Source organism: Nannospalax galili, unplaced genomic scaffold (genome assembly GCF_000622305.1).
Source record: "Nannospalax galili isolate Female #2095 unplaced genomic scaffold, S.galili_v1.0 scaffold182, whole genome shotgun sequence".
Taxonomy (NCBI): domain Eukaryota; kingdom Metazoa; phylum Chordata; class Mammalia; order Rodentia; family Spalacidae; genus Nannospalax; species Nannospalax galili.
In genome coordinates, this window is record NW_008348662.1 from 4,158,545 (window position 1) to 4,174,440 (window position 15,896).

Here is a 15,896-nt window from a genome sequence, read left to right on the forward strand (position 1 = left end):
TGTTGATGTGATAAAGTACCCCGACAAAAGCAAGTTAGGGAAGAAAAGGCTTATTTTGACTTACAGTCCTTCATGGTCGGGAAGGTATGAAAACAGCAGATCTTGCAGTCAGGAGCCGACTGATCACATTTCACAAGAAGCAGTGGAAAAGAACAGGAAGTAGGGCCAGGCTGCAAAACCTCAAAGCCCACTCCAGTGTTGTACTTCCTTGAACAAGATTGTATCTCCTAAACTTTCCATACTTTCCCAAATAATGCCACTAGTTTTGGACCAAGTGTTCAAATACATGAGCTTATGTGGGACAGTTCATTTTCAAACCACAACGTCCTCTATCTTAGTAAAATGGAAAGTTTTTTATATACTTGGTTTACTAGGCATGTGACTTTGAGCAGTTCGTAAATACCAGTGGTCTCACTGGTGAGATAGTAAAAATGCTTCCCTGGCTTATCTGAGAGAGCCGGCTGAGGAAAGACCAGACAGGACACACCATTCACAAACCTTCCTCTTGTCTTCTTTGTTCTCTTTCTTGGAAGGCTACACATGAAAGTAACTGAATACTGAGATAAGCATCTGTTCCTTCTCACCAGGAAAAATAATTTTAACCTCATTATTAAACAGTGTTTATTGGATATCTCTACACACTGGGTAGCTTAGACACTAGAAATATAAAAACAAGCCAAATAGAAAAGGAATCTGTCCTTGGAGATGACAGTCTCTTCTTATACCCCATGGGATGCAACTATAGGACAAATAGAACATGTAGAGCTAGACACATAGAGGACTCTCCCCTATCCTCCCCAAGAAAGCATAGGGTTTGGGATTTGGCTTCAAAATTAGCTATACAAACCTGATCATTTAAATAACTATAAAGAACATGAAGAAAAACTCCTCTAAACTACCTAAAAACATGCTCAGCCTTCCTCTGTGGTCTCTGCCTCAGTCCTGCCTTGGCTTCCCTTGATGAAGGACTGTAATCTGTAAGCCAAATAAACCCTTTCTCTCCCCGCTCATAATATGCACATTTTACAGCGTACTCCAGACTTTCTGCTGTTATGGGCATACAGAATCAAGTACAATGAGATGATAGTTTGCGGGAAACAGGGAAAAAGATATAGCCACCGAGAACAAAAACACAACATAAACACCAAATCAAACAAACAAGGAGCAGTTGGTGATTACAGAGGACCAACGGCAAGAAGATGGTGCAGAACGGTGATAAATGTCACCACTTTTTATGCATCCATTTTGTACCTAAGTCCTGCCTATTTTCAAGTGCCTTTTCTCTTCTCAGTGCACATTTCTCACATTCCTGACAGCATTTCTACCTTGCTGTTTTCATACTGGGGTTTTCTGAAGCTTTGTTTTCTATTTCTAGCTGTGGCCAATGTCATTGATGAAAACATTAAGCTCTGCAGGAGGCTGATTGTCATTGTAGCCCCTGAATCGTCCGGCTTTAGCCTGCTAAAGAACATGTCAGAAGAACAAATTGCTGTCTACAATGCCCTCATCCAGGATGGCATGAAAGTCATTCTGATTGAGCTGGAGAAAATTAAGGACTATAGCACCATGCCCGAGTCGATTCAGTACATTCGACAGAAGCATGGGGCCATCCGGTGGAGTGGGGACTTTGCAGAGCAGTCACAGTGTGCCAAGACCAAGTTCTGGAAAAATGTGAGATACCGTATGCCACCCAGAAGGTATCCACCATCTTCCCCTGTCCAGCTACTGAAACACACCCTGCAGTTGCATGGCAGGCAAGTGGGATGTTGACATGGGGTTCGTCACCCGCTGACAGGCAGCTGTTGCCATGTGGTGGCTCACAGCTACATGAGGACACAGTGTTGGTCTGTCTGCCTCTGTAGTTTCCTTTCTGTACGTGTGCTTGTTCTTGTTATTTGGGGGGTTGCTTTTGATCAGAGCTACTTCTTCAGGCAAAATGTATCACCCTTGTTAGCTTCACAGCTCCTGAACACGGGGTGGCATTGACATTGGCACTCCAGGGGAGTGGGATACAGAGGGTTGTTGAGGTGACAGTTCAGCTGGTCAGGATATTTGGCCCATGTCTGAGATGAGAGGCTGGTCAGTCTTGGGATGCCAGGTGGGCAACCCTGGGGAAGGCTGGCAAGGAGAATAGCCCATTGTCTGTGTCTGTCCAGTGTTGAGGTGAAGCATCAACTCGATCACTTGGTCACTGAGCAGAGCAGTGCCGAGTGACTCCAGTTCCTGGACACCTTCACCATCAACCAGCAGGGCGAGCTAAAGGATTAATGACCATTCAAAAATAAAGCAAAAAGTGTACTCACGACCTTGCCAGTACTAAAGAAACATCTAAGCAATAAAGTGGAAGAGATGAACCAAGATTTGGACATTAGAATGTTACTGCTATTCTCTAAGAAACCAACATCTTCAGAGGGAACGCACCAGCAAGTGTCCATCAGGCTGTGTCCCAGGAACCTACACAGGTACAGGAGAGTGCTCTTCCCAGTTTCAGTGACCACTAACTTTATTTTTTTTCCTAGTTTTTACTGTTTTGGTAATATGAACCAAAAGAAGAAATATTAATACCACATGGGGATTTCCCCCAACCAAAGAAATCTGAAATATATAGTGAATGCTCTTTTTTTCCCTTTGTTGTTCATTTTGGATGCTGGTGCTAAACTTCCAAGCATCATGATTTAAAAGAAATTGTATATCTTTATTTATTTCTAGGATGAGGGGAGGATGACATTTTTGCTTTCTATGTAACTCTCTTTGAAAATGTGTAGTACTAAGTTCCTCAAAAATAAAAATTTTACCCTTCAAGGAAAAAAAAGGTTCTGGTCCTTAAGGCAATATTGACTGGATTCAAACCTCCCTCACTCTCCCATTACAGATAGAGAGGTGAAACTCTAGTCTTAGTATGATGCCCTTGGAAGCTACTTTAAATTACCTGGACCAGTGGACTCCACATTTTGAAAGATTCTCTGTCAGACCATATTAAGACTTAAAAAAACAAACAAAAAAAAACCCCAAAAACTTTCCTTTTAGAGATATGTACCCAACAGTATTCTGAGGAGCATTTGAGAGCTATAAATTATCACACTGGGGAGATGATTCCAACTCAAGTAAACCAGTGTAAGCTTTTGATTAGTGAAAGTGCCCTCATCACAGATCAGTTTATGATTGAATGGTTGGTCGAGTGTTTTAATGCTAAAAATAGCTGTCAACCACTAGAAGTCCTTCTCAAGGCTCTCCCTTGAGGAAATCAACTACAATCCAACTCTGTCAAGTTGTGGTTAACACATGTTGTATGATTTCCTGGGGAGATGTGATCAAATGTCTACTCACCCCAGATAGGGCACTGACAACAGACCATAGAAACAATCCCAACCAAGTCTAGCTTAGTGAACCAGTGAGCACGTTAGGGGTACTTTCAGGACTGTGGGTGAGGTCGTACTCAGAGGAGCACATGTGACAAAGACAGCTGCACCACTGAGAAGCTCACCTAGCACAGGTGACAGCTCAGGACAGCTGCACCACTGGAGCCCCCTGCCGGATGTGTAGCTTGGCCTCTCATTGAGAGAGTCTCTTCTGCAATTAAAACTACTTTTAGAATAGTGGGGAGGGACCCCATGAAGCTTGTTTCAGGAGCTTTCTGAGTCTTGTAAATTTCATTCACTTCCTGAATATTAAGGAGTCTTACCCCAGGAGGGAGGAAATGGCTACACAGCAACACAGCAAGACTTAGTAAGTGATCCTTATTAAGGAAGAGCCAGCAGGGACTGACAGATCACAGGCAGGACAGCCTTGTAGGAGAGGGAGCAAGAGACCTAGTATGGAGTCAGTCCATCCCTTTGTTTTAAGCAGTCATGTTCCAAGGTGATCTAGTACCATGGTACTGGCATCTTGACTTGACGTTGGACCACTATTTGTCTTCTTTAGTATTTGCTTTATTAAAGAATTTAATTGTGGTAAGATATGTGAGCATAACATTTACCATCTTAGCCATTTATAAGTGAACCGCTCAAGGGTGTTAAGTACGTTTGCATCATTGTGCAACCATCATCACCATCCTATCCCCCAAACTTTCCATCTTTCCAAATTGAAACTCCAATAGTAACTCCTCGTTTCCCTCCTCCCCAGCCACTGGCAATCATCATCGAAGGCCCTCCCATTTCTGTGAAACTAATTATTCTGGGGACCTCAGCTGAGATGCATCATCAGTCCTTTTCATGCTATGGCTGCCTTCTGTCACACACTGCAGTGTCCTTTGCTTTTATCTCATCTTTATTTCCTAGACCCTTCATCTCGTCTTTTTCTTTCTTTTTATTTTTCCATCCTCATGCGTGTAAAGAGAAGAACACAGGTGCTCTGGGTCCGGACTATCCTCAACATTATGGGCTCACTAAGGGTCTTTCTAGACATGTTTGTGATTTTTTTCTTAGTTTTTCTCTGTTTGGGAGAATCATAATTCCTCATGGAGAATTTGCTGGTTCAAGTACAATAAGCTGTTTGCTGTATCCAAGAGATACAGTCGTCTCTGGCTGGTGCTTCACTCTGACTCCCCTGCCTTCCACAGAGTTTTTCTTCTTCCCAGAAATATTCAGCAGTGCTAGAGAAAGTGGGGTGGAGGCAGGGGCTGGCTGATGGTGCTCAGTCCTTCCTTGTTTGGGGCCCATGCAGATGGCCTGGCTCGTGGGTCCTGGCCATACCAGGAGGTACCACTGAGCACAAGACATACCATGTCTGTCTGATTCCCAGGAAGTACAATCTGCACAACTGTGGGTGGGCGATCACAGCTGGCCTTTTGGTAAAGACTTGGGGTATCTCGCTTCATTCTTCTTTGGATGCCCCTCACCCCTATCATTTCCCTTCAGAAGGGCAGGGACTGTGTGAGGAACAGGGAGATATTGCTTTGTGTCTTTGTGCTGGTGAATTTTAGACAATGGATTCTCTCGAATGTACTTGTTTATGTCATTTATTCTGGTGGGATTTATGGGACATCAGTCAAGGCTATCAGCAAAAAAGGAAGCAAATTCACCAGAAGAAAAGATCTTAACAATCTTTGACTTCATGTAAGGACAGCCCTGCTGAGCTTTACTGTAACTTGAATTTTCAAGTCAAAAGACTTCTATCTTGCCAACATGCCTTAATTTTCCTTTTGCTTAAAAGTATTGGAGTTGTATTATACATGTTAAAAAATGTGAAGGGTTATATCAGCACATCTATACTTTTTATTAAAATATACCTTGTATTGCGTATCCTTACTTTATAGCTCCTTCTGGACCTCCTATGTTTGAATCCAGGGTAGATATTCTGGCATTGAACACATTCTAATTTTCAGACCATTGCTTTGATATAGAATTTGTAAAAATGAAGAACCGTATTTTAGAGATAGAGAAGGTTTGTTCCACAGCAGTGAGTGCCGCTCTCTTTGACAGCAATTCCCCTTTGCTAGTTTGATAAAAGTCATGGTAGCTTCTGAGAACAACACGCCTGTGCCTACAATCTTGGCTTATACTTTCAGAAACCTCACGGGCTTTTTCCAGAGTTTCAGTGGGCCTTATGGCAGGTCTGTAGATCTTAGATAAGGACCATAGCCCCAGACCTCCTTTTGTTTCTGTATTTATAAGATGTGACTGCACAATTTTTATAAGATTCTGTGGTAAGTCCCAGTGATCAGCAAGTGAGTCATTTAGGGCCTTCCTAAGAATTAATTAGAAAATAGAAGCCTAGAAGTTTAGTCATATTTGACCAGTCATCTACCCCAGAGCTCTCCAATAAGTGTGCCATAAATGAGTTATAGGTCTCCTGGAATAGAACATCTTCCATTGCCTTCAGTGAAGATGGTCCAAGACCTCCAGTGGGTACCTCAAACTGTAGATGGTGCTGAACTCTACATATGCCATGGTTTTTCTTTTTAAATATTTTATTATTTTTATTTTATGTGTGTGAGTATATTGCCTGCATGTATGTAAGTGCACCCACATTGTGCAATGCCCACAGAGGTCGGAAAAGGGCATTGGACCTGGAGTTACAGATGGTTGTTAACTGCCATATGTATGCTGGGAACCAAGCCCAGGTCCTCTGCAAGAGCAGCCAGTGCTCTCAAGCACTGAACCATCTCTCCAGCCCCTGTGCCATGGTTTTTCTAACATGTATATGTAAAAGTGTTTAATTTTAGATAGAAACAGATTAGCAAGCGTGATACCAAAGTCAAACAATTTCTAGTAATATACTGTCATAAAAGACAGGTGAGGCTCTTAGACAAGTTGAGCTACCTGAAGAGGTTCAGACCCTACCAGACCTCCAAAGAAGCAGAAACAAACTGCTCTGCTTGGGAGAGGCTCAGACTGACTGAGCTGCCTGGGAAAGATACTCTCCAACCTGCTGAGCTGCCTGTGCAGTGCTCCAGGGGCTCCAGCTTTCATGAGCTGTCACCCATGCTGCAATGGGCTTTGGTGATGTTGCTGTCTGATGACCTCTGTGTTTTGCAACAGGAATTTGTGAGAAGCCTTTGACAGGAAACTGACACTAATTCTAACCACTCCAACAGCTATCAAAAATGCCTGAAAGCAAATTCTGAATCTATCACTCTTGAGTCCAGCCTGGGCAGACAAAACAAAAATGAGGAGGAACCCAACAGAGGGATGCTTTTGGAAGCTCTTGTCAAGAAATTCCAATGGATTTTCATATGAACACTTTAAATTTGTCCTGTTCTTATTTTTTTCTAGTTCCCTGTCTAGAACTTGTAATGCTAATTACTCTTGCCTTTACTTCCCCTTCACATCTATTCACCAGTCAAGAACTTTCTTTTCCCCCTACAGATAAGAGTTATACAATTTGGGAGTCTTTTAGATAGACTCACTGAAGGGGTACCCCAATTGCCTCATCCTGCACCCCTGTTCAGCATGGAAGAAGCCAGAGGGGTCTGTGTCCTAATTCCCTCTCTGCAAGTTGGGTAACCTCTTCAGAGGATGATGTGATAAGAATAGGAGGTAGCCTATTCAGAGGATGGCATGATAAGAATAGAAGGTAGGAACTGGCTAGGCAGTTAGGGTAAAAAGACCCCAAAGAAAGGTAGCCAGTTTCTTGGCTAAAACTCACAATGCCCTTGGGCCTCTTAGCAACATACTCTGTTCCAAAGATGAAAAATGTCAAAAATATTTGGGAGTTTTTATCTAATCCTTAAAAGATTTTAGGGTTACCTCTTCAGAGGGGGGAATGTTAGAGTAGCCAAAAGCCCCATAAAAAAAAAATAAATCAGCCGGGCGTTGTGGCACACACCTTTAGTCCCAGCACTCAGGAGGCAGAGACAGGAGGATCTCATGAAATTCTCAATAAATTATTTTTTAAAAAAAAACATAGGTGAGAGTGGTCTCTCTCTCTTCCTCAACACATGGTCCTGAACACATTGTCAGTCTGTGCTGATGTGAGATTCCACAATGCTTTAGGTGACTGTGTACAGCAAAAACCTCAGAAAGTGAGACCACGGGTAAAGGGGGACTACTATGGGGCTTCCTGGGTGTCCAGCATCCTAGTCTCATCTGTTTACATCCTGTTCTTTACTCATGACTATGTGTGCTAGCGCAGGAACAAATAAGGAAACTCAGATTCTACTCCAGCTGTTCAAATTTGCCATGGAAGACACCAAGGCCCAGGGAAGGGAAGTGAGTAGCTGGAGACACCCAGGAATGTGCAGCAAAGAAACATTTACTAGTTCAGATCTCACAAAAAGCTTGCCAAGCCTTCTAGTCCCACTGACTACTGGTTGGAACTAATGTAGATCTTTGACATTGATGGGGTCTCCCTCAACCTCAACGAAACAAGCTTAAACCAGAGACTCAAGTTCTGGATAATCAATGGTGATCAAAAGTCAGCCTGAAACAGTGACTTTCAAGTTCTTTGCCTTATGTAGATGAGAAATAAAGACATGAACAAATAAGGAATGAACCAACAAAAAGCAATTTTATTAAGCAAAGATCAGGAAAGACTAAAATTCCTGTAGCTGTAGGAGCTGAGGGGGATTGCCATCAAATTGATTGTCAGGGTCCTTTTTGTAGGAGAATTGCAGGTAATTTCTATTGAGACTGATTAATTCTCTGGGATGGGGAAGGGCCCACATACTCAGTGCATGTCCCTTGACCCAACCAGAGAGATGATCACATGTTGTTTGCCCAATCAGGGGAGTAGTCTTATGACACAGTTAACCCTGTTCATTCTTCCTCTATGGCTTCGTTTGCAAGTCGTTGACTTGGCTATGTCTGCTAGTCGTGGATCTTGGTGGAGTCTGCTAGTTCCCAACCTTGCCTAGGTTTTCTAGCTGTTAATTAAACAATGCTCTCTCTGATCTCATGTTGACACAAGTTTGTAGCTTACCAAAGACCCTTGCCTTTAGTGGCTCTGTAGCGTTAAGGCCTATTGCAGTTCCCAAGGTGTATCTACAATTTTCTTTGCTAACCAAAGATCTAGCTCATCGTGTACAGGGTGGTCTTGAGTGGTTTCCTGGATGAGGTGGAAGCTTTTTAGAAGTCATTTTTAACCACAGTTTAGTCTGTTGCAATTAGATGTAGGGTCATGTTGCATATGTTCCTCATGAGAGGGCTCTCTTAGTGAGAGCCAGATCCTGACAAGACTGACTTTGTTGTTTTTCCTAAAGTCTGTTCTTTGTCTTATCTGGTCAGCTTGGCTCCCACATACCCAGCTGCAAGCCTTCTCATTCACCTTCCCTAGCATCACTGTTTTAACCCTAACTCTCTTCTTCAATATTTGCTTTCACTGTAACAGAACTTCATGGATAATATGGTAAATCTGGAAACTGATTTCCAGAGGAACCAGGTAAAGCCTCCAGTTTCCCCCTTTGTTTTCTCTTGCTTCAAAGGAGTTAGCAGGTTTTATATCCGCCCCCACCCCTACTGGCGAGCAAGCACGTGATTGTATATGGGATTTAACCTTCAGGACTGAGAATTTTTTGAATGCATTTTATGTTTCATAAATGGATGCTTCCAAACTGCTAAGTGATTTTAAGATGAATGAGGTCCATGAAGAAGACTGTGTCTCCATTACTGGCCTTCTCTTGGAACAAACTCTTAGCACAAATATCCAGGGAAAGCCTTTAGCATAATGCATGAAGTCAACTGAAGTTCACCTCTTGCCTGGGGCTCTTCTGCCCTCAGGAATCATCATTCCCAGGGTCTGTGTGCCTGGTGTCTTCAAGAGCAAGGGGTCTTGGGTTCCAATCCTACCTCCCTCACTTACAACTGAAAAGCTGATTAACCCCCATGAGTTTCCTCATTCAGTGGAAATGAAGTGAAATGACTCCTGAAGTAAAGCATGGGCACAGCAGATAGCTGCGACTCAGGGACAGATTGGACACACCTGAAAGAACTCGGCAAGGACAATTTATTGCAAGAGAGAAAACCCAGCGTTGAAGGCCATAGGCAGCTTATGGTTTTAAGAAATCCTAAATTTTCTGCTAGTTTCTTAAAGGTACACACACACACACACACACACACACACACACACACACACACACACACACAATGTACCTGGAGACGGTGCTCAAAATAGGAACCTTAGGAACCTATGGGATATTATTTGTGTTCCATAATGTGTGAGTTGGGTGGCTTCCAGGCTGCCTGGCTTTCCTGAAAGCTGTTGTCCTGTCCCACTTATATAAGTACCCCAGCCCTTCCTGATCCCCCTGGATATTCACAAGGCTCCATTCCTAATGGTCCTCTCACCATTGACTGTTGCTGGTTATTGGTCTTGATTGTGGAGAAGAGGAACTTGAGGAGTTTTTTAAGAATAGTCCAGGGGGCAGATGCTAAATTTGGCTAGGGTGCCAACGCTGACCTTTAGTGTCATCCACTCTGACAAGCAGTGTCCCAGGCCACAGGAATATCTGCAGGGAAAACCCGAAATAGGCAGCTGCTGAGGACAGTGCCATCTAGCTTGGGGTTCCCAAGGACAAGGCCAGGTGGACAGCACCAGGAGAAGCTTCCTTCAAACTTGAGCCAGTCCCATCACCTCTCAGACTCTGTCTAGTTGTCTCTTGGACCCTTACCAGCTATGATTCCAAATGGGCTGTGCAGAAGTTAAGGCCCTCTAACTTTCCTTGGATCCCAGCACAGCTTTAGTGAAACATGGAAGTTTTCACTTAAGTCTCTGCTGCCCTCCAGAGTTTCTGTAGCAGGGGTTCCGAGGCATTCTTTGGGTCAGTGGTGCGAAGAAGAGCTTGAAGTAACTTTTTTAGAGTGGTTTCTTCTTACTGGTGATTTTGTCCTCCTTCATTTTAGTTATTGCATTCTGAAAATACCAAATGGAAATTCCAGAAATAAAGTTTTAAGCTTCAGGCCAGTCTTAGGAGTGTAATGAAATCTTGCAATGCTCCACCGAGGACATGAACCTTGCCTTTGTCTAACATATCTACACTGTATATGCTATCCACCAGTTAGTCACTCAGTTGTCACTTGGGCTATTACCCTTGACTGTCATCATATCACTGTGCTTGTGGTCAAGTAATTCTGATTTTACTTGATGCTGGCTCCAAAGTGTGAGGGTGCTCATGCTGGTGATTCAGATATACTGAAGAGACTCTGTAAGGTGCTTCCTTTAAATATCATCTCATCATGCTGAGGGGGTAAATATAGCACAGTAAAAGCTTAAGAGAGACCACATTCTTGTAATTTTTATTGCAGTACATTTTTATAATTGTTTGAGATTTATCAGATATTGTTATTACTATGACAAATTTTTAAGTTAAACTTTATCATGGGTATGTTCATATAGGGAAACGATACTCTGTGTGTGTGTGTGTATGTGTATGTGTGTGTATGTGTGTATACATATATATGGTTTGATATTCTTCACAGTTTCAGATATCCACTGGGGCATCTTGGGTGAATCCTCTGTGGATAAAGGATACTTATCATCCAGTACCTAAGATAGAGAAATCATTAGTTCGTCAGTTAGCACACCAGAAGCTAAACTGAATCCTAATGGAGGTTTGGTGGAACGTTCAAACTATCAGCACTGCTCAATTTTATATACAAGGCGGTCCTTAAAATAGACCTTTCTACTATTTAGTGAGTGTTCTTTAACCTTGTATCTCAAATGGTGGGAATTCAGGGGGAAAGGAGCCCTTTATACACTGACGGTGGGAATGTAAAGTACTGCAGCTACTATGGAAATCAGTATGGACACTGAAAAAAAAAAAAAAAAAAAAAAGACCTATCCAGTGACCCAGCCCTTCCACTCCTGGGTATATATACAAAGGAATTCCTGTTAGCATACTTGCATATCCATGTTTGTGGTTACACTATTTGTAATAGCCAAGGCACGGAAGCAGCCTAGGTGTCCATGGACAGATGTGCTACCCAAACACAAGGAAGTTCTATTCAGCTGTGAGGAAGAATGAAATTATGTCATCTGCAGGAAAATGAATGAGATTGGAGATTATCATGGTATGCAAAATAAGCCAGGCCCAAAAAGACAAATATCACAACTTTCTCTCACATGCATTAGTTCAGGTTAAAAAAATATATGTATGTTGTGAAAGAAGAAGGGGACTGTGTGAAGAGAGGAAGAAGGCTGAATGGAGGGAGTGATCGGAGACGGTGATGAGGGAAAGTCTTCTTTTATATAAGCAACTGAGATGTCAATACATATAGGTGTGTGTGTATATATATATATGTATATGTGACATGACTGCTTAGGGGACCCTTGCAGGTGGTTGGTGGGAGACAAGGGAAGGTAATAGGGGTGAGTATGAGCAATGTATAATGACATGCATGCATGCAAATGACATAAGGAAATCCACTATTATGTATACTAACTAAAAAATGTTAATTAATAAAACTATCTCAGCAATTGAATACGCTGCTAAAGATCAAGAGATGAGGCCTGTGAGATGGCTCTGCAGGTAAAGGCGCTTGTGGTGCAAGCCTAGGGACCTGAGTTCCAGCCCCAGAACCTACATAAATGTGGATGAAGAGAACTCATCCCACATGCTGCCATGCACACTTGCCCCCCACTTTAGCAGACGCACATGCATGCACACACGCGTACACACACATAAAAATAAACTTTGTAGATATCAGGAACTGTAACCCTCACATGAAATGTTTGCCGTTTTGCTTAGAAACTCTGTACTGTTATTTCCAGCAGCAGCATCAAGTTCATGTTTTAAATTTCTCTAATTTTTAACAACACAATAGGAATACAACACAGCAAAAATACAATATTTGAATTTGTTTGGCTTTGACACTGAAATACAGGCCAAACAGGTAATGACTCAATGCAACCATCTGACAGGAACTGATTACAATGTCTGTAAGAAAGAGGGTTATGTGTGCAACAGTTAATGCACAAATAGTTTGCTTGAAAGGGGAAGGTTACTGCAAATTCATGCATGTTTGGTCTGGCTGGCCCTGATGCAGAGATACATGAAGTCAGTAGAGTTTTTCCCCAGGCCTTGGAGGAGGTTCTCGGTGCTACTGGGTCAACCTGAGAGTCCTGAGCTGACCTTCAGGTGGGGCTGAGAGAGATAGCAGGTCAGAGAGATGATGAAATTCAGGTCCCGTTTAAGCCCCTCAGCTATGCTCTGATTACTAAGGCAGCCACAGAACCCACTTCCTGTGGTCTTATCTCAAATACCGTGCTCATGAGGAGGCCCTGGGAGGAGATTGAGTCATATCCAGTAGATGCTCTGGGCAGGTACCGTTTTCCCCAGAAGACCAACCTGAGGTAGAGATGTCAGTAAGCTGGGCATGGCGGTGCAGCCAGTAATCTCCAGTACTTCAGAGACCAAGGCAGGAGGGTTGCCAGCTCAAAGCTATCCTGGGATACAGAGTAAGGCCCTGTCTTAAGAAAACAAATAAGCTGACAAAAGACACAGACAGCTATGAAAGCTCTTGGCCAGCCCCATGATGCAATGGGGAGCTGTTTGGTGGGGGGGGACCACAGCCTGAGTTTCTTCTACTCATCTGTGGGATACTGTAGTGACTCAGACAGCTTCCTGCTGTGTCCCAGCTGACCTTTCCTTAGCTCTTAATTCTGCTTCTTATTTACAAGCTTCCCCCCAATACATGCTTGTCTGGTTAGTGGACACAGGGAGTGTTTAAAGATGAAGAAGTGGAAAATTCCTCCTGGATCTATGGATGACAGCTACATGCAGCTACCTTCATGCCCTGGCAAAAAGTACTATAGAGTGTTGGAGCTCAATGGCTAGGGGACTCTCAGTTCAAATATAGTTATTCTGGGGGCTCTTGGGAGTTGAAACACTGAATGCATGCTCTTCCCCTTTCACATACCCAGAGTGCCTGTGGGGCACCGGACATTGGCCTTAATGCAACAATCCACAGTCTTCTGGTTATCCCCACCAGATTCCCCACTTGGGAAGGACCTCAGAGCCCTGGGTTTTAGGCTCCAGGCTCCCCTTCCCTAGCTCTCAGGGGACTTGATGCTCTCTTTTATCTACCCCAGGAGAGCAACACAAGAGAAACAGAACCCATTCAGCACCCAGCCAGCGGATTTGGGCTAGGCATGGGAAATTCTCTGTTCCTACCCTGAAGTTTGTGTGCCAGTCCTACCTCCCACCACCTGAGGGAGACAACCTCTCATTCTGCATGTCTTCTCTTAGCTGGACTCAGAACATTTGTGGACACCTTGTTTTACCGTCTTGTCTCTTCTCTCATGTGCTTCCTATTTTCTGCTGCAGGGTGCAGCTGGTTTGAAAACGTGGTCACCTAACTGAGCTGCTCCCAGCCATTGCCCCCATAGCCCAAATCCTCTGGAAGGACAGGGTGGGAGATGGGGGCATCACCCCAACCATGGAGGTAAAGTACACAGAGAGTTTGGGGCTGGGTGGACTTTGCTCTTTTCCCTATCTTTTCTCAATGAAAAAACCTGAACTTTAAGTGTTAGAAGTAACAGAAGCTCCTGAGATAAGATTGCATTCTCACCTGGGAGACAGCAATCAGAGCACTATTTGTTCAGCACCCTTGTGAAAAAAAAAATTAAAATTTTTGTTTGCCTATCAAATGAGAACTTGTTTCTACACCAGCTTTTTCGCATTCAGATATATTTCACCTGAATTTCACTATCCAGATGGTGGTACCAACTGAAAAGCTGGACAAGATAAAAATGAGTGTATACTTGGGAGGCAGAGGCAGGCAGATCTCTCTGAGATTGAGGTCAGCCTGGTCAACATAACGAATTCCAGGCTAGCTGGGGCTACAGTGAGACTCTGTCTCAAAAGGAAAAACAGAACAAAACAAAAAAACAAAAAAAAAGAAAAAGAAAAAAATATGATTGTAATTATGGGAAAATTTGAGACCACCTCCCCCAGTATGTACCTGTAAGAATCTAGGCCAGCATACTGCAGAAGCCTGCATGCCTGTGTTTACCACAGCACTGTTTACAGCAGTCCATACCAGAGCCCATCAATAGCAAGGTTTAAGAATATGGGGTACATACTAAAAGTTTTATTTGGCCACAAAAAAAAAAGAATAAAATCATGTTATTTTCAGGAAAATGAATGGAACTGGAGATCATTGTATTAAGCAATAAACTGGACTGAGAAGGACAAATACCACAGTTCTCCTCTCATGGGGAATCTGGATTTTAAAAAATGATATGACAGCAAAAAGAGAATCAGGGGGTTGATGTGATATAAGCACCTGGTATGTGATGAGAGATGATGTCATAAAGAAATCCATGGAACAAACACTGATAGAAATGAATGAGGAAAACAAAAAGGTGCGGATGACGTGCAGGACTTCCTTTCTACTCTGAGTGAATTGTTGATCTTGCTGGAGTTAATGCATGTTGCTGTGGATCTTTAGCCTGGGGAACACTCAAGACCAAAGCTTGTACCTCCTGGTGGGGTCTGAGCCCCTCAATTCTCTCCATTTCATCCCCAGCTCTTTATTAGTGTCAGTAAAATGTACTCTCTCCCACCACAGTTAGCATCATTCTGAAAAACAAAAAACATCTATGAGTAGGGAGACTTGAGAGATTGATCTAGAAATCATACAGTGTAGCCAGGCCACAGACTCCGTTTCATTCCCTCCTGATCCTGAACCCACAGGCGAGGCAGGGTCAAGGCGCAGAACCCAGGCTCTCGGTTTGAGCTCACAGCTGGCAGCACTCATCAATGACCACATTTAGTTTTGTAAACTGTGAGGAAAAGCACAGGAAAAAAAATGCGTCTTTACATTGCAACTTAGTACACACACCCAAACACAGGAAATGAAAAAAAAAAATCGTCTGTGTTTTTTGTTCTGTTTTGTTTTAGTAACTTCTTTTAATGATCAGTTTCTGCTTTTCCAATGCTATTTGTAATCTTTTAATTATCTGACTCTGTGCCAATCAGCTTTGTTGTCTATCCAGCCCCAATGTTTTCAGGAAACACAATTTCCTGCCTGTGTAGAAGGATGACCTGAAGAAGAAAAGAAAGTGGTCCCGTGGGTGAAGAACTTTGAGAAAGGGAAAAGCCTTTTCTCTACAAAAGACCAGGGAGAAAATCCACGCCTTAATGTGGCACGATGGAAGGTAGAGTTGGGTGCCTCCCCACAGCGCCACGGTGCCCTCTCGTGGCGACTAGGGAAATGCTTTCCTAGGAAGCTGGGATCCGCTCAGGTAGCCAAATAGACCTTTGCAGATGGGTACTTCCCTTCTAGAGCGTTCCTCAACTTCAGGCTAGGAAGGACTTTCTTCTTATTCTGTGGAGAAAATCGAGACAGTTCCATTATCTGAGTTTGTCACTGTTTCTAATTCTTGGGCATAGAGACTGCAGTCTTCAATGCATTCTAGCCAGCAGAACTCTGGTCATAAGGATTCCAAGAAGATGGACCCCAGTCGCAAGTTGCTGAGCACACTAGCTAAAACTTGCCTTCTTCTCAAGAGGAGACACA

The 15,896-nt window shown here is 43.2% G+C and overlaps 1 protein-coding gene across 6 annotated transcripts in view; it reads left to right on the top strand.

The window, feature by feature from the left end:
* Positions 1 to 2,793, top strand: part of Il1rl2 (interleukin 1 receptor like 2) — a 44,125-nt gene extending 41,332 nt beyond the window's left edge. For all 6 annotated transcript variants that reach the window (XM_029569780.1, XM_029569783.1, XM_008845916.3 and 3 more), the window contains one exon: positions 1,376 to 2,793. In XM_029569780.1, coding sequence (XP_029425640.1) covers positions 1,376 to 1,770 — 395 coding nt within the window. In that variant the 3' untranslated portion in view covers positions 1,771 to 2,793. The remainder of the gene's footprint in view (positions 1 to 1,375) is intronic.
* Positions 2,794 to 15,896: the final 13,103 nt, after the last annotated feature.